Here is a 23,087-nt window from a genome sequence, read left to right on the forward strand (position 1 = left end):
CAATGCTGCACTTTGTTATTTTTTTTCTGTGTCTGGGGGGTGGGTGAGTGGGTGGTGTGGTATGTTTGTATGGGTGTACATGTGCCATGGTGCTTGTGTGGAGGTCAAAGGAATGCTTGTCTCAGCCTTCCATCTCTTGTTGTTTGCAGCTGACAAAGCCAGACTAGCTAACCTATGAGCTTTAGGATTCTACTAACTCTATCCACCATTGTTAGATGTGTTTTTGAATTACAGATGTGTTATTTTGCATCTGGCTTTACATAGGTGCTGGGGATTTGAATACTGGTTGGTGGTCTTGAAGAGCGCTTTTAATCACTGAGTAGTCTTCCCAGCCCCCATGCTTCACTTTTGATGAACTTTCCCTGAGAGGTATGTTATACAAGTTGATTGACAAAAAATTTTACATTTGAACAGTAACATCATCAAAGTGAAGCTGCCTGGAGGTGGAAATATTGCATGTTTCTTAGGGAAGAATAAATTTAAATGGAGCCTATATTCTGGATAAAATAAATTCTCAGTATGATACCCAGGACAAGAATTTTGAAGCCTTGTGCTATTCTATCAAAGATTCATTATTGTCATTCATGCAGCTGTAGTTTCATCATACCTAATATATTTTGTACACAGTAAATAAGTTCACCAAACTTTTATACTGTTTATCATAAATTCAGCAGAAGTAGAATTTGAAAGCAGCACTCAAAAAAGGCTATTTTCTAATAATTTGGGAGGAAATCAGCTAATGACCTATAATTTCAAAAAGTTTAAGCACTAGAAAAAATAAAGACTATACAAATAGAAAATAAGAAGGATTTTCCCTTCCATCACTTGCAAAGAAATTTGAATATACATTATAGATAATATAAGCAAAAGTTTAATTTGAAATTACAGAGTTTTCAATGTAATTACCCTTTACCTTTATATATTTTATTTATTTATAATGAAATGAAATCTCTTTAAATTTTATTGAAACATGGCAAAGGAAATCATAAGTTAAGAGATGAGCTTTAAAGAAACATGAATACATCTACATAAATTTTACGATATACAATATATAATGGTTAGATACCAAAAGTAATATCTTCCTAGTTGTTTTAGAAATGTACTTAATGTTACAAAATTGGTATTTCTGCCTTAGAACATAGTATTACATACAAACTCAGTATCTATTTATATGATTAAAATCAATTCAATTGGTTTAGTAATGGAAATAAATTGCTTTGATAATGTCCTGTTTAATGTCTTAGCAATACGTACAGCAAAGCAAAATTTGTTTGATTGTTTGCTATTACTTCTCAAAGTTAACTTCTGAACTTCTCAATGGATGCTGAAAATTTCTGTCATGATTGAAACTGTGTGTGCTTATTGCTGTCAAAACCTGGACATGACTTTTCTGAAATAAAAATTAATTATGCCTTTATGAGTGTGACTTATAATAAAAGTAACAAAACTGTTTCCATCTTCTAACTTATAGAGATATCTTGTATTAAAAAACAATTATTAGAGACATAAAAAGTAATGACCGAAGAAATGTGTTTGTTTCACCTATAAGCTCTCAGTCAGTATTATTACCATACATCCTCTGTGACATCATGATGATACAACTCATTTCCATTACCATCTTTAATAAGAATACTTATCAAATACTATTCAACCAAACATAAATATTTGACATAAAAAATCCCTTAAGTACTATATTGAGAAGCAGAGGCAGGAGGATCACTAGTCTGGGCTACGGAGTGAATTCAAGGGTAGTCTGGACAACTTAGTGAGATCTTGTCTCTAAGTAAAATTGAAAAAGGGCCAGAGTTGCAGCTATGTTCTTGTTATTTCACTATCAGTGACACCCCCCCCAAAGTAAAGAAATACTTGAAAGCAACAATTTAGGAACTCACAATGGCAAGAAGCATTAAATATACAATTCTTCAGAGGGAAATCATCTAGAATTTATTTATGAACACTCAGCTAAATAGGATACTAGACTTCTATGCTAATAAAGGCAGTAGTTAAAAAAGACATCCATATAAAGATGAGATCCTGATGATTAATATTTCACTAAAGGTTTAATTTACAAATCACCTACCTATTGAAAAATAGGTATTAATGATACACTGTCTAAGCTAGAGAAGTTAGCCATTAAGGCACTTGCCTGTGAAGCCTAAGAACTCACATTCAAATCTCTAGATCCCACATAAGCCAGGCATACAGTGATGCAAGCACACAATGCCACACATATGCAGAAGGGGGCACACGTCTGGAATTCATTTACAGTGGCTAAAGCTCATTCTGTGTCTCTCTCTCTCAAAGAATTCTTTTTTAAAAGGTACATTGTCTACTTTAATAGTGACTCTAGGGCTGGAGAAATGGCTTAGCGGTTAAGCGCTTGCCTGTGAAGCCTAAGGACCCCGGTTCGAGGCTGAATTCCCCAGGACCCACGTTAGCCAGATGCACAAGGAGGCGCACACATCTGGAGTTCATTTGCAGTGTCTGGAAGCCCTGGCGTGCCCATTCTCTCTCTCTCTCTCTCTCTCTCTCTCTGCCTCTTTCACTCTTGATCTCTCTCATATAAATAAATAAATAAATAAATAAATAAATAAATAAATAAATAAACAAAATTTAATAGTGACTCTATGTCGGGGTGAGGGGCTTTTCCAAGGGTCTATAAAGTCTCAGACATTCCCCTTGAGCATTGGGGACTTATTTTTGTGATCTAGAAAATAAACAGCTAAAAAGTGGAATGTTTCATGTCGTAAGTTTCCAATAGCCTATGGAAGAAAAAAAAAGAATCAGATTCTTATTGGAAAGAAGCATGATTCTCATAGGTAAAATTCAAGTGCAAATGACCTTACAATCCTAGAAAATACACCACCATGAACACCAGTCAGATAAGTAAATCAGCACCCCAAAAAACATAAACTTGGGGCCGAAAGAATATAAGATCCAGAAGACAGGAAGAAGTATTTAAAATGCTACCATTCAGACATTGAGTGGCTGTGGCATTCATGATTCATGCACAAGACCTGCAAAATATTGGGTCCATCAATATTTTGTCATGAATGACAGAAGAAGGGCAAAAAGACACCAAACATAGTAATGGAAATAGCTGAAAAGAAGAGAGTTAGTGAAAAGGGTACAAGAGAAAGGGGGCAGAAGAAGGTAACAGGATGGAATTATGATCAAAATACATGTATGAAAATTTTCAAGAAAAATCAGTAAATGAAGAGAAACAAAGACAATATTGAAACACACTAAATGCTTTTCCAAAATCAATTGTAATTAATTAATTTGTTTTTAAACTGGTTATGTCCTTTTATTCCCTCTCCCCTGTTCCCGTTTCCCTGAGGCCCTCCTCTGTGCCATTTATGGGATTGACTGTGGGGTCATGATAGTGAGGGGACCATGCTTCAAGGTATTCCCACCTACTCTGTAGCTCTTACAATCTATCCACCTCCCTCTTCTGAAATGATCCCTAGCATGCCTGTTGGTAGTCGGATTTAGTGATGAGTTCTTTGTAGCCTCTGGATTTCTGCTTTGATAGGTTGTGCTTGATCAACTGTGTCTGCCACCATCACCCTGGAGCTGATTGCCAGGTTAGCAATAAGAGCAGTGCTCATGGTGCTTTTTCCACTGCAGGTTCTCCTGGGCCCTGGCACAGATGGAAGAGGTGGCCAGTCTCGTGGTGTGAAGTCAATTACCTTCTTACACTTATCAATGGATCACAACTCTCCTCCTCTTCTCTGACATCTGTAAAATAAAGCAGATTCTCCAATCAAGAATGAGAAAGGATATATACAAAGTTACTTGAGAGATTTTTGTGTGCAAGTTCACTCTTCTCCTTCACAGAGAAGTGGGGACTTCTTTCTGAAGGATGCATTTTCTGGCTATAGGAATCCAACTTGATTTCCAGTACCAGGTTTGAGTTCTCTCCCATTGAGCAGGCCTCATGTCCAAACAGAGAACAGTTGGTTACCGGCAGAGATTGTGTGCCACTATTATTCACTTCTTCTCTGCCTAGTTCTATATAGTCTGCAGGATCCCTTGCTTATTCATCCTGTTGGTGACCATTTTCTTCCAGCAGATTTCATAGTTCTTTCTAGCACTCTGGGGGTTAGCCAGGAGGAAGCTAGTTTTCCTTTCAGTTCCAGCACTGTAATTCATTGTCCTGTGACTGCCGCCTATGGTGTCTTTAGCAAGCTAAGACTTCAGGGTCTTAGCTTTTAGCTCTGACATGCAATCAAGTGTTTTGGCAATGGCCCACTTGTTTTGGGGACCTTATGAGTTCCCCTGGCCAACAGCTCACTGTGGGGACAACCCAACTCCAAGCCTGGGAATTACCTGCCAGAGTCCATGGTTTTAAGAAGGTTAAGCATTTTCCACCTTCTGTCTGGATTGCCCCTTCTCCTCCTTTGTTGGAATTACATCTTGTAAAATGCTAGTCAGAACTAGGATTTCTATGGTACTGATTCATGTTGTCTTAACCTTTCTGTAATTCTTTCTCGACCCTCCCTGCCTCCTATGCCTCCAGGACTCTACCACCCTCAATATTCTGCCCTCCTCTAACTTGTCAGGTAACTTCTCTTCTCTCTCCCTATGTCTTCTCTCTACTTTTCTCTTTCTAGTTTTCTAGAATGTGCTAGTTTTCTAGCACACTTCTGGTGCTTCCTACCATTGCACTCATCTCTAATTGATCCTAGTTAGGAACTGCAGATGAGAGAGTACATGCAGCATTTTTTTTCTGTGCCTGTGTGATCTCACTTAGAATGATTTTTCCAACTCCATCCATTTAGCTGTAAATTTTATCAGTTCATTTTTCCTTACTGCTGAGTAGAATTCTATAGTGTGTATGTACCACATTTTTCTTAACCATTTATCAGTTGATGGGCATATGGGCTGATTCCAGTTCCTAACTATTGTGAATAGAACAGGCACAAACATGGCTGAGCACGTATACTGTAGTAAAGAGCATAGTCTTTAGGTATATTCACAGAAGTGATATTGCTGGATCAACTTTTTCAACTTTTACAGGAGTCTCCATGCTCATTTTCATAGTGGTTATACAAGTTTGCACTCCCACCACCAGTGGCTGAGGGTTCCTCTTTCCCCATAGCCTCACCAGAATTTTTTGTCATTTGACTTTTTGATGAATGCCATCCTAACTGGAATGAGATGGAATCTCAGAGTTGTTTTGATTTTTATTACTCTGATGATTAAAGATGTTGAACATCTCCTAATTTGTATTTCTTCCTTTGAAAATTCTGTTAAAATTCATACCACATTTTGTGGGGTAAATTCTTTTTATTGTTTAGTTTTTGAATTCTTTGAAAATTTTAGATATTATACCTTTGTTGGAGGTATAGCTGGTGAAGATTTTCTCCCATTCTGTGGGCTGTCTTTTAACTCTGTTGATCATTTACTTTTCTGCACAGTAGCTTTTCAATTTCAAGAGGCCCCAGTGGTTTAGTGTTGATTTAATTTCCTATGCTACTGGGTTCTTATTCAGGAAGTCTTTCCCTAATCCTATATAGTGAAGTGTCATCTGTGTTGTTTTTTTTTTTTTTTCTAGTTGTTGCATAGTTTCAGGTCTTACATTAAGGTTCTTAATCCATTTAGAGTGGACGTTGATGTTGGGTGAGAGAAATTGATCAAATTTGATTCTTCTATATGTGATTATCAAATTTCTCCAACACCATTTGTTAAAGATGCTATCATTCTTCCAGTGGGTATTTTTGGCCCCTTTGTCAAATATGAGATTGCTGTATTTGCTTATATTCTATTCCGCTGATCTATATGTCTGCTTTTGTGCCAGTAACATGCTGTTTTAGTTACTATGGCTTTGTAGTAGTATGATGATGCCTCCAGATTTATTTCTTTTATTGAGGATATTTTTGGATATCTAAGGCCTTCTATTCTTCCATATTAATTTTGAGACTATGTTTTCTATCTCTGTGAAGAATGTGGTTGGCGTTTTATAGGAATTGCAGTGAATCTATGCAGTAGTTTAGATAGGATAGCCATTTTCACAATCTTAATTTTTCCAATCCATGAGCATAAGAGATCTTCTCATCTTTTTGTATCCTCCTCAATTTCTTTCTTCAGTGTTTTTGCTTTCATTTTACAGGTCTTTCACTTTCTTGGTTGATGATATTCCAAGGTGTTGTTCTGTGTGTGTTTGTGTGGCTGTGTAAAATGGGATAGCTTTGCTTATCACTTTCTATATCCATGTTTATCTTTGGTGCATAGGAAGACTACTTGTTTTGTGTGTTGATTTTGTATCTTGCCCCTTTACTGAAATAATGTAAAACTTTTAGTTTTTTGGTGCTCTTTTGGGGCACTTATAAATAAGATCATCTCATCTGCAAATAGGGGTAGTTTGTGTTCTTTCTAACTGATTTGTATCCCTTTTATTTGTTTCTCTTGTCTTATTGCTTGAGCAAAAACTTCAAGTACTATGTTGAAAAGCAATGGTGAGAATGGGCACCACTGTCTTGTTCCATACCTTAATGGGAACACACTTAAAGCTTCTCCCCAGTTAGTGTGATTTGGGTCAGATACTTTATAAATATCAAAATCAATTTAAAATCCCTAGTAACATAAAAAATAAATTAGTAAAGAAAATAAAATAATAGGAGGAAATAAAATGAAAGGGCACCTTGCATTGGAATATACATTATTCAAACAGGAAGGAAGTTTTTTTTTACTCACCAGAATGATGAAATGATTAAAGACAAAGAACTCTCAACAAAACTGAGTATAGATAATGCAAGTTCAAGAGTGAATATCAAAACCTGTGGAAAGAAGTCTGCAAAATGCTGTCTGCTATGTATACCTTATAATTAGGACAACACTAAAAAAGAAACAATTTAATCTAAACTTAAATTTGAAAAATCGATGATCATAAGATTTCATGTCAAAACTGCTGGAGCCAGGCATGGTGGTGCATGCCTTTAATCCCCATACTCTGAAGGCAGAGGTAGGAGAATCACCATGAGTTGGAGGCCACCCTCAAACTACATAGTTAATTCCAGGTCTGCCTGAGCCAGAGTGAGACCCTACCTTGAAAAACAAACAAAAAACAAAAAACCTGCTTTATACTAACCAAACAAATTTTTCTGATAATGAATCTAAATAGCTTAAAATATAGTCAGATAATTATGAAAGCATAACTTTTGTTGTTAATTAATCAATACTATCCAGTGTTCTTCATGAAATTTGATTAGTTTTTATGCTAAACATCATCATTTGAAGATACTGAAATATTCTGCTGAAAATTGTATATGTAAAAGAATTTTTTTATCTTTAAGTAGGCAAAACAATGCTATCTTAACAAATTAGGTAGTCTAGAGTATTGATCCTCTAGAAGATGAAAAACACAAATTTATAGAACACATAGCAAAGAGAGAAAAAACATGTAAGAAAGATAATTTAAGAGACATAGAAGACAAAATACAGTGAATGAAGTGCTGGCTCCTGACCTCATATGATGTCCAAATGACTCCACCCTGCTTTTATAAAAGCTATATATTTTTAGAAACATTGAATTCAAATTTTTGGATTTTCTATAACTACTTAACAATTTTCTTTCTGGAAAACTGACTGACAAGACTGTATACCATGGAAACGTTTTAAAAGATGTGAAACAAAACTGACAAAAATGTCATGACTCAGTATATCCTGCTACAGTCAAATAATTTCATTTACTTGCATTTGCCTCATTATTTCTATTTGGGTTTGAATACAAAAATCTGTCGTAATGTTGCTCTGGATAATTCTATTCCTCCACCACTAAGTGGAAAAATACTGTCTCCTAGGGATTCTCTCACTAAGTTAAAGTAGATTCATGACAGCATGATCAAAGCTCCCAGAGTTGAGTTGTGAGAGAAAAGCAACAGGCAGTCCGTGTGACACTTTGACACACTTCACAAGGCCCTGCTCCATGGGTGATTTGAAGATCAGAATTATAAGAACTTTACTACAGCTAGTTATGTACTGGCACAAAATAAGATAAAAATAAGTTTTGTTCCCTTGCTTATAAGAAAAGCTCATTGGCATGTTTACACAGACTGGCTTACAAAATAATAAACTTTTAAAAATATTTTTTCTTTGTATTAATTTATTTGAGAGGAGGAGGGGGAGAGAAGAGGCATCCAAGGGCCTCTAGCTGCTGCAAATGAACTCCAGACACATGTGCCACCTGGTACATCTGGCTTATGTGGATCATGGGGAACTGAACCTGGGTCCTTCGGTTTTGTAGTCAAGTACCTTAGTCACTAAGCCATCTCTTCAGCCCAACAATTTAGTTTTTAACAACTTGAAGATCTTTAGGTTACAGGATCAGGTATCTAGAGGAGGGTGAAGACTGAATACATGTAATCTTCTGAACTCTCCCCAGGGTTGCAGTTCAAATTCATATGTTTACAGATGATTAGGCATACCTTGATAGCTTGACACTATCATGCAAAGCTTTGCTAGAAAAATAATAAATTGCTTACTGCATCTTTTCATATTTCTAAGTATTCAAGTTAATGATAGTGAATTATACTCAAAATTAAGAACACAGGATAAGACCATTTTAGAATTAGAAAAACTTTAGGTGGCTTTAAGCAATATTAACTTTAGGATAGAATATGTACTTAAAGTTCATCATAATTATGAACTCACCTGGAGATGATAAAAACATTCCCAGAAACATTTCATGATGTAATATGTTGATTGGCCTATCTATCTTGTTTTCTTTGAAAGTATTATATTCTTCTTGGCTGCTCTATTTATATTTTTATCTAAGGTAAAATTTCTATTTGAATACAAGCATGATGAATTTAGTCTGATGTTTTGTGAAACTGCCAGCTTAACATGGCACCACATAGAACAAGGTTTGTGAGTTCACAATCTTGTTCTTAACTTTTGGGAGTGTATGTTTGTGTGGTATGGTATGTGATGTGCTATGTGTATAAAGTATGCATGTTTGTTTGCAGATGTGTGCTTGTGTTTGGAGTCCAGAAGATAATATCAACTCTCCTACTCTTTTCATTCACCTTCCTGTTTCCTTGATAAGGAGTCTAAATGCTCAAGTGTCATTTTCATTGTTTTTGCTGTTTGGTGTCAATAAGCCCAAGTGATTCTCATGTCTCAGGACTAGACTTACAGATGTGTATGGCCTCATCCACCTTTTGTCAGTACTGAAGAATCAAACACAAAGGGTTCAGTCCTTCATGTTTGTTCATCAAGCAATCTTCACCATTGAGCCATCTTCCAGCCCCTTAAAATCTGTTTTTAACAGAACTGTAAAGTAATAAAATTTAAGAACACTATCTTAGAGTTGCATCATGCTTACAAATAGCATAAAATGATAAGATGAAGAAAAGTCAAAGAAATCTTGAGAAAGAGCAAGATGAGGTTCCTTTCACTCCCCATTTACCAATACTGTTTTTGAATTTACAGTACCTAGGAAAATTTTCATTCTGAAGGACAACAGGGAAATGGAAACATAGGCATCACTCAATAATAGAGCAATGCAGTTATATAATAGACTACACAATAGAAAATAATACACCTCTTGGGAAAAAATTCAACAAAATTAATCCTTATCTCATGCCATAGAGAAAATAAAGCTTAAATGGTTGAAAGTTTAATGGTTAAAAATTAAAGTTATAAAGCTTTGAAGGACATACAAACATGTATAAATCTTTGGAGTATTAAGGCTTTCCTTAAACTAGGTATGAAGAGCAAAAAGGAAAATATTATTGGACTTGATAATATTAAATTATTTTTCCATAAAATGCATAATGTTTTATGAGTAAAACCAAAGATAAAACATAGCTAACAAAATATTAGAATCTAAGATAGTTCTCCCTGTCCTTATTCCCTATCTCTGTCTCCAATAAAGAAAGAGTGAAATATATAAGTATTTCACATGAGAAAGATAAATGACAAATAAACCTCCTCAACAGTTCTCTGCCTCACAAATAAGCAGGAAGATGTAAATTTGAACCATGATAAGGTACCATTTCACATTCCTTAGGGCTAGACGATGTAATAATACAAAGCACTGACACAGAATGGAAAAAAAAAAGTCAAAGTCTTTTTTTAACTTAAATGTATTTTTAAAAATTATGCACACAAAATAAAATTTTCACACATCCGTGGGATATCACATGGTGTTTGGATGCACACATACTTCTGTACTGTTTCAGTCAGAGTAAACATACCATTTGTCATTTCTTTATAATGGAAACATTCAGAATCACTTCTAGAATTCTGAGATGGATGGCCAATACTTTATCATTGTTTATAGTCAATCTATTTGCAATATAGTGAACCAGAATTTCCTAGATTTCTCTAATAGTAAGTTGGACCCAATTAACCCCATCACACAATTGCTTCTCTTCAATGCCTCTGATAAGCACCATATTACTCTTAATACTATGTCACACACCAAGGAAGACTTATAAAAACCAGTCTGAATGTAAACTGATAACAACTTAACATTGAATACATCATGCATTACAGCGCATGAATACCCACATAGATCGTACATAAGATTGAAACACATGCATACATAAAGTGTTACCTGTGATGGCAAAGACTGTCAATAGAATGTAAATATGATAAATTTTTTCAACTAGCTATCATGTGGTAATAAAAATTTGAGAAGAGAGTGTCACAGATCTATGTAAATCATTCTTACTAGCAAAATGTTAATTTTAAAAACCAAAAGCAAATTACAAAGGGAAATATATAAAATTTGTGTAAGAGTTATGTATAGAAAGCAAGATAAAACTATTTTACTCACATGAATGAACAAATACACAAATGTAGAAACATGTGCACAGTTTAATAAGGTTATATTGGATGAGGAATGACAGAAGAATGACACAGGCGAATTCATCACATCAACAACACTTTCTTCCTTAAGGTGGATAGTGAGTACATCACATAATACTGTATGTTGTATTAGCATATGTATTCATTTTACAAATTTATGGATTTCATAATAAAATTTTCTTTTAAGTACATTATATACTTTTACCACACTCATCACCCCCCCATTACATTCTCCTTTCTCCCCACCCCCTGTTCCACTAATACCCTTCCCTTTTCAAAAGAAAATCCTTCTATGTTCATGTCATATGTACACATATATAAAATCTATGTTCCTCATATGAAAGAAACTATGTGATAATTGTATTTTTGAGTTTTGATTGCGTTGAACTGGAATATCAATTTAGTTTTGATGTACATATCTATGATAACTAAGGATGACAAGCATTTTTCCACATTTACTTGTCATTTCTACTTCGTCTTTTGGGAACTGTATGTTCTGCCCACTTATTGACTGGATTATTTCTCTTTTAGTGTTTAACAATGTTGCTGCTTATATAGTTATATATTTATTCCCTGTCACATGGATGACTAGCAAAGATTTATCTCTCATTCAATAGGCTATATCCTCAATCTGCTGACTGTTTCCTTTCATGAAGGAAACATTGCAGAAGAGAGGATAGATAGATTCTAAGAGCTTCAGGGTACATGGGAATAGCCTAAGGCACTCTATCTTCCCCATCCACAGAGACTCACTAAGGCTTTTTGGTCCCCACAATGAATACCAATAACCCCTTTCAAGAAGACTCTCAGCAGAATTGAGGCTGGGTAAAGGGGCCTCAGAGTAGAAACTTTTTTATAAAAATAATCAATGTATGACCCACCTTCCCCATGGGGTTGACCTGCATCCCCAACGAGGAGGACCTCTTTCTAAAAGGGGCAGGGATGAGGAAAAGGAATGTACTAACATGTGATGTTTACATACTATGTCCATATCTAATAAAAATAAATTTAAAAGGAGAAATTCAAGGAAAACAATTCTGAAAATTTTTCCATGTCAAACATTGTATTTGGCTTAACTTAAATCAGTTCAAGCCATAATCACTTATATTTAGCTCAGAATAAACTATCTATTCTTTATTTAGAAAAAAAATCAATCAATTAAAAATATTATGAAATCTCTTCTATTATTCTTGACTTTATTTTCTGAGCTATTGGAGTCCTATTCAGAAAGTCCTTGGCTATACCTGCATCATGAAGGGTTTTTCTCTAATAGTTTCAGAGTTTTGTTTAACATTAAGGTCTCTAATCCTTCTTAAATTGATTTTTGTACAAGATGAGAGTTATGGATCTAGTATCATTCTTCATATGGAAATCTGGTTTTTCCAGAATCATTTGCCAAAGAGGATCTCTTCTCTCTCTCTCTGTCTCTCTCTCTCTCTCTCTTTCTCTCTCTCTCTCTTTTTCATGTATTTTTGATACTATCTATGTAAAAATTCAAGTAGCTGTTGCAGTGTTGATTTACTTCTGGGTCTTCTATTCCATTTGACAATATTCCTCTTTTCTGTGCAAGCATTATATTGTTTTGTTACTAATTCTCTCTGTAGCATGTTTTGAATTTATATATGGTGATGCTTCTAGCATTTCTTTTATCTCTCAGGATTTTTTTTTTTTAAATCTGTTTGGCATCTTTTGGGCTCCCATATGTATCTTAGGACATTTTTTTCTAGTTTCCATGACCAAGCTCATTGGAATTCTGATAGGCTCATTTTCAGCTATAGAGCCATTTTGTCCACATTAAATGAACCAACCCATAATCACAGAAGTCTTTTCATTTTCTAGAGACTTCTTCCATTTTATTCCTCAGTGTTTTAAAGTTATTGTAGAACCCTATTATTTCCTTGGTTAGATTTATTATTAGATATTTGTTTTTCTGAGGTTATTGTTCTTCCCTTGCTGCTTTAACATTGTTTCTTTATTCTGTATTCTTAGAATCTTAATTATAATGTGACATAGTGATGTTCTTCTCTGTTCACTTATATTCAGGTCTAAATGTATCATGTGTTTGGATGTCCATATCTTTTTCTAGACTTGGAAATTACATGTCACAATATTTTATATTTTATTTTTAATTATTTACCTGAGAGACAGAGGGGTGTGGAGAATGGGCATGTTAGGGCCTCCAGCTGCTGCAAATCAACTCCAGACACATGTGCCACCTTATGCATGTGGTTTACATGGGTACTGGGGAATCAAACCTGGGTCCTTTGCCTTTGTAGGCAAGTGCCATAACTGCTAAGCCATCTCTCCAGCCCATGTGTTACAATTTTATTGAATAAATTATTTATGTCTTTGGTTTTTTGTTGTATTTAATCTAAGCTCCATTTACCACATGAATTCATAGATTTGGTCTTGAGTTCTTAAACAGTGTGGTTATTCTCACTGTTTTTCTTACTGTTTCATATATGTAATCTGTCCTCATCCTTCTTATCTTATGTCTCTGAAAGTCTTTCTACTGTTTATTCTACTGTGTTGGTGATGTTTCCATTGCACTTTTATTTGATTTTATTGACTTATTGGCAACATTTCTGTTTGTTTTTTCCTTAAATCTCAATTTTCTTGCTGAAGTTCTCTTCCATATTCTTAAATTGTTCATCCATATTATTTTCTCTTATCTAGATCCAGAATTGATTTCCTTAGTGATTTATGTGCTTGTGCAAGTCTTCTTTGAAGTCTGAATTTTTATGAGTAATTAATTAACTTTTTAACATAGGTTGTAGTATGTCCCCTCCCACCCTACCCCTCATGCCCCTTTCTCTGAGGGCTCTTTTCAGTAGGGTTGTTGGTGTCATTCTGGGGTAATTAGGACCTCTGTCTGTGGGAGAGGGAAGCTGTGCCTCAGGGTGTTTCTACTCACCTTTGGGCTCTTTAAATCTTCCCATCCCCTCTTCCACAACAGTCCCTTAGTCTTGGCAGGGGTGTTATCAGTGAGTGTTGACTTTTTTGAAGGCTGTATATTTCTGTCATGACATGTTTTGGTTCATCATAGTGTTTGATGATGTTTTCCTGGTTGTGGATGTCAGGTTAGCACTGGGAGCAATACTTATGTATCTGCTTCCTCTGCACTTTCTTCTGGATCTCTGGACCTGAGTAAATGTGGTTAAGGTGGTACAACATGTTGAGAGTACTCAGCTGTCTTTTCTTGTTATCATATTGTTTTGTTGGGTGTTAAGGAGCTGTGAGCTTTTGAAGGTATTGATTCTTTTCATATTTTTGTTGTTCTAAGTTGTAGTTTACATATCTGTTATCATGGATTTCTTAGTTGTGTTTTTTATTCTGTTATTCAGCTTATTTTATGTGAGTCTTCATAATGAGTTCTCTTCCCTTCTGCCTAGGATCCCCATTTTGTGGCCAGATATTGTCTTCTTAAGAGGGCCTATAGCTTTTGCCAGGTTTTATTGTGTGAGTGGGGGGGGGGGGTTGGTGGCAGTGAGGGGGTGGTGGTGGTGGTGTATCTTAAGTATTCAAACGTATACTTAAAAATATTAAAGGAATAAAATGCCCAGTAAAAAGCATTCTGCTTAGCTGGAAGATTGTTCATCTAAAGGTATGTTTCAAAGTCAAGGTCATCTAACACATTGACTTGAAGAACAATCTTAATGGCCTATTACCATTTCCTATTGAATACTTCTTCCCAGCCTTTCAAAGACAAACACAACAAAGCAAAAGTTTTCTATCTTATGGTACTGAGCAAAGCTAATGCTGTTCTTTAAAACCTAACAGCTCCAATATTTCCAGAGATTCAACTCCATAAATCCAAATTTTACTATTAGTCTAAATATCAATATCTAAGCCAATCTTTTATAGATGTCCATAATTCTTAAAGCTGAAGTGTTACCTTCTCTGTAAGTAGCTTTATCTTCTTCTCTATAAGTAGCTTTAATCAGGAATCACCATAGAGGACACCTCTGTAGACATAGCAAATATACAAAGAGAACTATTAGCAAAATAGTTCACACTTGAAAATTTCCTTTCACCATATCTTTGATTTTCAGATAAGATTAGGAATGCTGTCCCTAGAAACAGAGTATTACATCAAAGATATTGGTAGTGTGAGTTAATTAACTTGTTTATCAACTACAATATTTTATGACCTTGATATCTAAAAATTTATAGAGACAATCTGAGCAGCTAATCTGAGAGTATTTGTTGGGCCTTGAGAGGCCCGGACATGAGGCCTAGTGGAACTTCCTGAGCCTAACTGCCTCTGCCCAGCTATGACTCAGCAGGGGGCCAAATGGCCTCTGGCCTGCCATTTCCACACAGGAAATTAGAGGCCCCCTTAGTAGGTGCTTGGAAACAATCATCTCAGAGGTCACGGTATGCTATTGGCCCTTATATCTCACCCCACCCTAAAGTCTCCACCTTCTTCTCAACATTATATAAACACCCACCTGTAACAATAAAGTGAGCTCCTGCATTGAAAAGACTCCTGACTCAGTGTGGTTTTTCTCCGGGTGGTCCGAGGCTCATCATCCTCCCTCAACCCCTAGGGAGGAACCAGCAGGCCTGGTTCTTCCCTCGGCACTACCTATGGGGGAAGGAGCCCAACAAGTATTTGATCTAATTTTTAAATGGTGGTTGTTTCCATATTGGACCTATGCATGAAGAATAGACAAAGATTATTTCAATGTCATTTCTTTACAGTTTTTATAGTGTTAACAGCTTTTCCACTGGGTTGATGACAGGGTAACTTTGAGTTTAAAGAAAGAATCTACATTTGCATTTCAATAGTTCCATAATTCTATGAAACCACTGAAATATCTTCAATGTACCTCATTGTATAAATACTGAAAGTGGCTAAATTTTCCACAAGATTCAAAAATCTTAGGAAAAATATCATGAAGCATAATATGCAGAGCTTTGGCTAAAGATGTCCTATTTTTCTGGTTAATCTAAATTAATATATCATATTGAAAATACTGTATGTGGATATTTATGGACCAAATCAAGATTATGAGATAACTTAAAAGAGAAAGAAGTGTATGTGGTTTAAAATATATTACAGTGGTACCATCAAGCTTTAGTTTGAGAGGTCTCAAAATACCTCTTTCTCTGCATTAGAAAGGAATACAATTCCTCTTATCATACAGGAAGTCACTTTATCAGCCTAGTTTTGAAGACCTGTAGTTAGTCAGAACAAGTTGTTTATTTATTTATTTATTCATTAATTCATTAATACCAGAGGCAGCATCTCACTCTAACCCAGGCTGACCTAGAACTCATTCTGTAGCTTCAAGTTGGCCTTGAACTCATAATGATCTTCCTACCTCACATTCACAGTGCTGGAATTAAATGTTGTGCCACCATGTGCAGTTTCTAGCTGTTACTTTACATACTACTGTTTGGAGAACATTTTTCTACAAGAAGGTAGCTCCTGAGCTGAGGAATTAGTTCAATTGATAAAGTGCTTGCCTTTCAACCATGAGAACCTGAGTTCCATACACAGAATCCATATAAAAGGTGTAGTGGTCACACCTATAATTCTAGTCCTGTAGAGAAAGAAAAAGAAGGATCCTTGAAGCTCATTAGCCAGTAAGTCAAGCCCACATAATAAGTTCTAAGATAATGAGAGATCTTGTATCAACAAAGGTGGGCTGTACATAAGGAACAACTGACTTTGTCTTCAATGTGCACACCATAGGTACTACACACACACACACACAAAATGGTGGACACTGGGAGTTAAAATAAGTGCTTAATCAAAGTAAAGGGTACTAGGAACCATGCTCAAATGAACCTTCATGTCTGTTTTTAAGTGTGAACCTAACCAGACAGCTTCTAGGAAGAGAGTATGGGACATGCTGTGTGTGAAAGAAGTGTGTGTGCCATATTGAAATGCTGTGTGTGGAGGAATTGTGTGTGGTGTTGAAATGCTATGTGTGAAAGAACTATGTGTGGTGAAATGCTGTGAACTCTGTGTGGTGTTGAAATGTGTGTGAGAGAGAACTATGTGTGTGGTGTTGAAAGAAAGGATTGTTCTAATTGGGAATTAGTGGTGCTATGTAATTTTCATAAATTTTTGATCACGTCGTCCAGCTGAAACATTGATGATGATCACAGGGCAACACTGTAGGTGAAAAAATTCAACTCAGTAAAGGTCAGTTTTGTCTAATGTTCTTTTAACATTTTTATCCTTTTTGTGCCATTTTTAGAACCTGTTTCATGCTGCTCTATAACAGTTTAAAAGTAAACTAGATTTCCAGAACATACCGGGTCTCCTTTTCTCTTCTATATGCAAAGTCTGGAACACCCTAGATGTCTCCTTAAAAGACAACCCATCTTGTGACCAGAGCAGGAATCCTTCCCCTTTCTCATCTTCGGATTAGATTTCAGCCTCTGCACATCTCTTCTCTTCACAGAAAATTCCTAGCAACCAGGAAAAAAAAAAAAAATGCTTAACCTTGAAGACTTTTAACATTCCAAATTAAAGTGCATAGCAAGCACTTTTACTTTCAGTAAACTGAGCTTGCACGAGTGGCATTTGAATGTCACACACAGAGATTGGAGGAGGAGGAGATTCCTAGCCCTGTCGTGTGTATGCCACAGAGGAATTCTAGGATAATAACTCCATTTTAGCAAAGACAACCAATAACCTCTGGGGAGAACATGTCTAAATTTAGCACTTACTTCATCAATATGTTTCTTAAAAATGTGTGTGTGTGTGTGTGTGTGTGTGTGTGTGTGCGCGCGCACGCGCGCTTGCTTATGTGAGTTTAAAGAGAATTGTGTGGAAAGAAAGCGCCTGTGTGTCTATGTGAGGGTATTGTGGTGGTGGTGGTGGTTTGGGGTGTGTGTGTGTATTCCTGGGCTCAGGACATCAGGAGGAGGGAGAGTGACTAGATGAAAGCAAGTTGGGAAAAACCCTTTTTTTCTCTGCACACTCTCACAGCAGCAATCCCAGCGCAGAATGAGAAGGGGTCAGAGAACCTGACCAGTGGTTACTGATGGCTATCAAGACTGATAGGAAGCCACTGGACACCCAAGGAAAGATTTTTCTCCTTGGCAGCCAGCACCGCGGGAGGGGAGGGCGGGGGAGGAAACCCCAGGAGGCGCTCTTGGCGGCGGGTTTGCTGAGATAGCAGGAGCAGCGTCACAGAGCGGGTGCGGGAGCCGGAGCGGGTGCGGGAGCCGGAGCGGGTGCGGGTGCTGGGCGCGCAGGCCCGGAGCCCAGCCGGCCGCCCGCGGAGCGCTGGCGCGTGGATAGTGGGCACCTGGAGCCCGCGCTACCGCTACCCGGCGTGGTGCCGCGTGCTTCCCGCTTCGTGTGGTGTGCAGCAGGCCTGTTATCGCCCGTGGAGGCTGAGCTTGGTGAAGGCGAGCATCTCCATCCGCCGCGGGACTGGCATCTTGCTTCTCGAAATTAGGGGGAATCCCAAGTACAGGTCCGAGAGGATGTCACAGGGGCTGAAGGCTGGGAGCACAGGCACCCCCTCCTTTGCCTTGACATTTTTCACACTTTGAGGCAGCTCAGCTAGTGTCGTCGGAAAAGGGGTTGGAGAAAAGAGGGGGGCGGGGAGACACGGGAGAGAGCCCGGAGGAGCGCCTCCTCGCCTGCCTGCCAATCCCGGTACCTGTCGCCGCGCCTCTGCACCGAGGAAGACACCGGCCGTAGCCAAGCCCGGGCTCCAAACCACTGACACCTAACCTCGGAGCCTGGGGCTCTCGGCCGTTCCCCGGCCCGCAGCCGCCGGGGCGCACAGACCCGCGAGTGCCCGCCGCGCAGCGGGCCCTGGGGATCCTCGCCCGGCAGCGGAGCCGCGGCGGGCAGGGGCTGCGGCGGAGTGGGGTGCACGCTTCGCCAAGGCTGCCCGAGTCATCTGCGCCCAGGATTTATTGTCTGTGAAGCCTCCTGGGGGCGGGGAGGGAGCTGCGCCTCCGCCGCCGCCGCTGCGGTCGCTAGCGCGGCGCGCAGGGCGGGCGGAGGCAGGGGAGTGGACGCGCCGCGGCTCCCCTCGGGCTCCGGGCTTCCGCGGGCACCTCCCCAGCGGTCCCCCAGAAGGGCAGCGGCACCATGCTCTGACGCGGCTCCGGCCCGGAGTCCCTTCCTGCGCAGCCTGCGAGGACTCCCGCGCCAGCTCCACTGCGGACCCGGCACTTTAAGGAATAACCTCGGCAGCTGCACGGCCCGCGCTCCCAGGACCCTCATGGGCTGTCTCCACCGCCGGCGATGTGAGTAAGGCGATCCGGAGTCCCCGAGCGCGCGCGGAGCGGGACCCCAGCGGCCCGGGGCGAGGAGGGGAAGCGCCTGGGGCGCTCGCCCATCTGCTCTGAGGGTGGCCCGGAGGCGGCGGGGCTGGGGTAGTGTGGAGTACGTGGTCGTGCGGTGCTAGCTGACCGAGTGTTTGAGAGCACCAAGCTCTTTCGCATGGACGAGGGACCGTAAAGGGTTACATACTGCGAAAAGGAAAGGTGAGGCTCAAGAGTGGGTCGCTGGCAGTGGGACCAAGGGTCCAGCCTAGGTTTGGCTCTAGTGTTCTTTATTGTTGTGGGGTCTTCAGTCAGCTTTCCCAGGAGGTGTGTGAGGGATGGAGCGAGTGTGTGATCACAAATACACACACACACACACACACACACACACACACACACACTTGTGGAGGCTGTCTTTATCTTAAAATGTGTATGTCTTGGTATCTGTTTGCAAAAATGCTATTACAAGATCTTTATGTCACTGAGGATTGAAAGGAAAGGGTGGGGTTTGGGAGGTGATGGGGACTAAGGAGAATAAACACTAAGGACAGAAAGTGGGGATCTCTAGGAGTCAAGCAAGGTGCCTCCCTGGGCCAACTCCTTTGTGCTCAGTGGAGAAGCCCAAGAACCGCAATGATTGTGGTCGTGCAGGGTGTGTGTGTGGGGGGCTGGGCATCCTTCTCCAGATTCATTAAGGATACAGGATGCGTTTGGGGTTCTATTTAGGAAGGGAGGGAAGCCCGTCAGCAGTAGGGTATTCTTGGAGTCCTGGCACCAGGGCAATTAGACGGGCACCCTGAGGTCTCCCAGGCTTATCATTAAAGAGTCAAGATAGGGGCGGGGTGAAGATGGGGGATGCACAGATTGCCTTTAAAACAGTGACTTCATAGTGGAGATGGCTGCAACATCCCTTCCAGACGCTACTTCTTGGTCTTCAGGGCTGAATAAAAGACCCTCCTCCTCCCTCTGCTTGGGGCCTCCTCCCCAGCCAGCAACTCACAAAGAAAAGCTGGGAAGGGAAGGGTTACTTCACAACTCCAGGGAATGGGGAGGGGGGTCAGCCTCAGAAAGGGACCATCTGCGACTCCCACGTCGCTTCCCAAGTTCTCCTCAGAAGGAATTGCAAGCCACTGGAGGGGTGGGCGGGAACCATGCGACACGGGCCTCTCTCCACCTGCTCTCTCCGGTGACTTTCCAGAGCGCTTGGAGCACCTTAGGTTTACCTGCAGCAGTAATTGGGTCAGCAGGAAACCATGTGCACCTGTGTCAGCAGCGGTTTGGCTCTGCTGATGGATGAAAGGCAGTTTGTGTTTGAACATATTTTAACCTGAGCGAAATTTCTAAGCACAATAGAGATTTTTACAGCGTGGGCGAGCAGAGTGCATGCCAGCGAAAGCAGGCACGTGACCCTCCAAGGGGAGAGATACAGTATTAGACAGTGCATTTTCTTTGTTCCTCCCTGAGCTTATGAGAAGCTTAGCATCCCACTTGCTGAAATCCTCCTATAAAGGGGAAAAGATGACCATGATAATAATAATAATGTTGACCCTAGGGGAAATGAGGCGGGGGAGCTACACTTTGTAGAGAGCTGCCTGGGACCAGCTCCATGCCTCTCCTCTGACGTCTCTCATCACCGCCCACCCTCCACCCCCACACCTAGCCTCTGCCAGCTCCCGATTTTAAAATGATGCATTCCCTGTGGGAGACTCAGTGGGAAAGTTCTGTTCCTGCGCACGTGGGCTCTCCAGAGCCCCAGAGCCTGCCGCCTTTCACATAAGATCTTCTCCCTCCTGGACCAGGTGTCTCCCCGAGGTCCTTTTGCTGTAGAGCTCTCTACTCCTGCTTCTTGGAAGCTAGCTATTCATCAAACCAGGGAAAGGCTTAGAAAGTAAGGGTTCAGAGATGATTTTATTTTCTCTTTAAATCTTAGACTAAAAGCTACTAGGTAGGGGTGTATTTAGCAAGTCTGTGTTGGAACTCCTGAAGTGACTCTGGAATTCTGATGATTTATTAATTTAGTGCCAATAAAACTGGTTTCTCCCTGTATATCTGAGTTACTTGACTTTGAGGTTTCTTATTTCTAAGCCAAAATTTTTAAAACATGGAATATCTCTGTCTTATCTTGTCCATACCCTACCATCATGGCAAGACATCATGGTTACAGGAAGCAAGACCAACTTCCAAAATCTATCATGAGATGAGAAGTTTTTATATTCTAAATATATTTTTAAAAATGTGAAAGTAGAGATGTGTACTCACCATGGCAACCCTTGCCTTCCACATCCCTGTATGCACATATTTGACTTCAGAATTAGAAACCACCTCATAAGAAGTGAATCTAAGCCAGCTATAGGAGCCATGTTTTATTCAGAATTTTAGCACAGTTGTAGGCAGGCATGAAGGTTTTCTTTTCTTTTTTAATTTTATTTTTTTAATCAGATATGGAAATATTTTGTATGTAAACAACACATGTGGGTAACATCCTTCCCCCCACCCCGCGCCCCTTTTCTGAAGAGGCCTTCCTCATTGGGGATGCAGGTCAACCCCATGGGGATTGTGGGTCATGAATTATGAGGGGGAGACTCAATGTCTCTGTGAAAAATGTCCCAACTTGTGGCTATAACATTCTTTCTGCCCCCTCTTCCACAAAACTTCCTGAGCCATGCTGAAGATTACTTCACTGATGGCCACTTAGGAGCCTCTGGAACTCTGGTTTGGTAGGTGTTGAATGTCCTCACTATCTATCTCCATCATTGTAGCAGACAGCTTCAGGTTCACTGAGATAAACTTCCAGACCAGGCACAGTTATGGAGGAAGGGACTTATTGAAGCTTACAGATCTAGGGGAAGTTCCATAATGGCAGAAGAAGCTGGCCTGCCTTCACAGGACCAAGCAGAGAGAGAGAGAAGAGAAGTGCAAGCCTAAAGGTCAAAAGCCACAGCACACTTTAGGAACTCCAGTTAGGCACACTTCGCATATCTTTAGATTGAAATCTGAGACCCACCACCACACCTTAAGATCCACCTGGTGACACTGCCTCCAGCCAGGTGGCTAAAGATGCAAACTACAAACAAATAAACAACTGAATATATTGGGGCCATCTATTCTATTCAAACCACCACATTCCGCCCCTGGCTCCCAAAAGATTTATAACCATCACACATTGTAAATTGTACTCAGTTCAATTTCAAAGGACCCCATAGTCTTGACCAATTTAAGATAGTAAGTCCTGTAAAATCAAACAAGTTAAACATTTCTTACATATAAAGGCACAGAGTAAACATTTTTCAACTGGTATAACGCATAGCAAGGAGAGACTAAAACAATGCAAACTTAACCACCATCAAACAAACATCAAACTTCTGCAGTTCAAGTCCAATACAACCAGAGAATGACAGTCTCCAGATTTTTCAATTCCACCCCTCCAGCTGGGCAGAGTAGCCAGGGAACACTTCCATCTCAGGCCAACAGTGTGCTCTATGGTAGCGCTTGCATAGTCTTGGTATGTCAAAAACATCTTGAGGTCTTCATGCAACCCATGATCCATCTTCCAAAGGCTCTTTCAGCCTATCAGGCCCTACCTCATGCCGCACCTCAGTGGCAGCTCCTGGAACTGTGTGCAATTCACGACTACTCCTCGCATTTTTCATGCTTCTGAAACCAATAGCAGGTGTGCAGGACATAGCCATATTCTTAATTCACAGACAAAATAAATCATGACCTTGAAGAGTAGTTCCTTCTCCAGTCAACTCTTTCCAAAAGTGTTTGCATTTCTCTGATAGTCTTTCCTCAGGCATCCTTTCCATGGTAAAGCAACTGGACCATCTTCCTTTAAGATTGCTAATGTGTTTGACAATAGCAGATTCCAGTCTCAGTGCCTACAATTTTAACTTGCTTGAGGTTTTCCAGTTTAAAATCTTAAAACTTTCAGTCCAACATCTTTACCCAAGCACATCAGTCCATTACAGATTTAACCTTGATCAAACTCTCTGGGCCTGGGCAGCAGGACTCAGCCAGCCCTT

General features: G+C 39.7%; 1 protein-coding gene and 1 long non-coding RNA gene across 18 annotated transcripts in view; one reads left to right on the forward strand and one right to left on the reverse strand.

The window, feature by feature from the left end:
- Positions 1-3,307: 3,307 nt before the first annotated feature.
- On the reverse strand, positions 3,308-15,395 carry LOC123455952. Its single transcript, XR_006634248.1, has 3 exons — positions 15,270-15,395; positions 14,714-14,783; positions 3,308-3,741 (listed from the first exon to the last, which is right to left on the reverse strand). It is a non-coding gene; the product is annotated as an uncharacterized LOC123455952 (long non-coding RNA).
- Positions 15,396-18,823: 3,428 nt separating this feature from the next.
- Positions 18,824-23,087, forward strand: part of Lrrc7 (leucine rich repeat containing 7) — a 468,470-nt gene continuing 464,206 nt past the window's right edge. For 13 of the 17 annotated variants that reach the window (XM_045138025.1, XM_045138023.1, XM_004671375.3 and 10 more), the window contains exon 1: positions 18,825-19,047. Coding sequence is in view for 14 of the 17 variants with exons in the window: in XM_045138023.1 (XP_044993958.1) it covers positions 19,046-19,047 (2 nt within the window). In the remaining 3 variants the exon portion in view is untranslated. Of the gene's footprint in view, positions 19,048-19,166; positions 19,288-23,087 lie in introns of those variants that run through there. The other 4 variants (XM_045138031.1, XM_045138037.1, XM_045138024.1 and 1 more) reach the window with 4 other exon arrangements.

The sequence above is a fragment of the Jaculus jaculus genome, chromosome 19 (assembly GCF_020740685.1).
Source record: "Jaculus jaculus isolate mJacJac1 chromosome 19, mJacJac1.mat.Y.cur, whole genome shotgun sequence".
Taxonomy (NCBI): Eukaryota; Metazoa; Chordata; class Mammalia; order Rodentia; family Dipodidae; genus Jaculus; species Jaculus jaculus.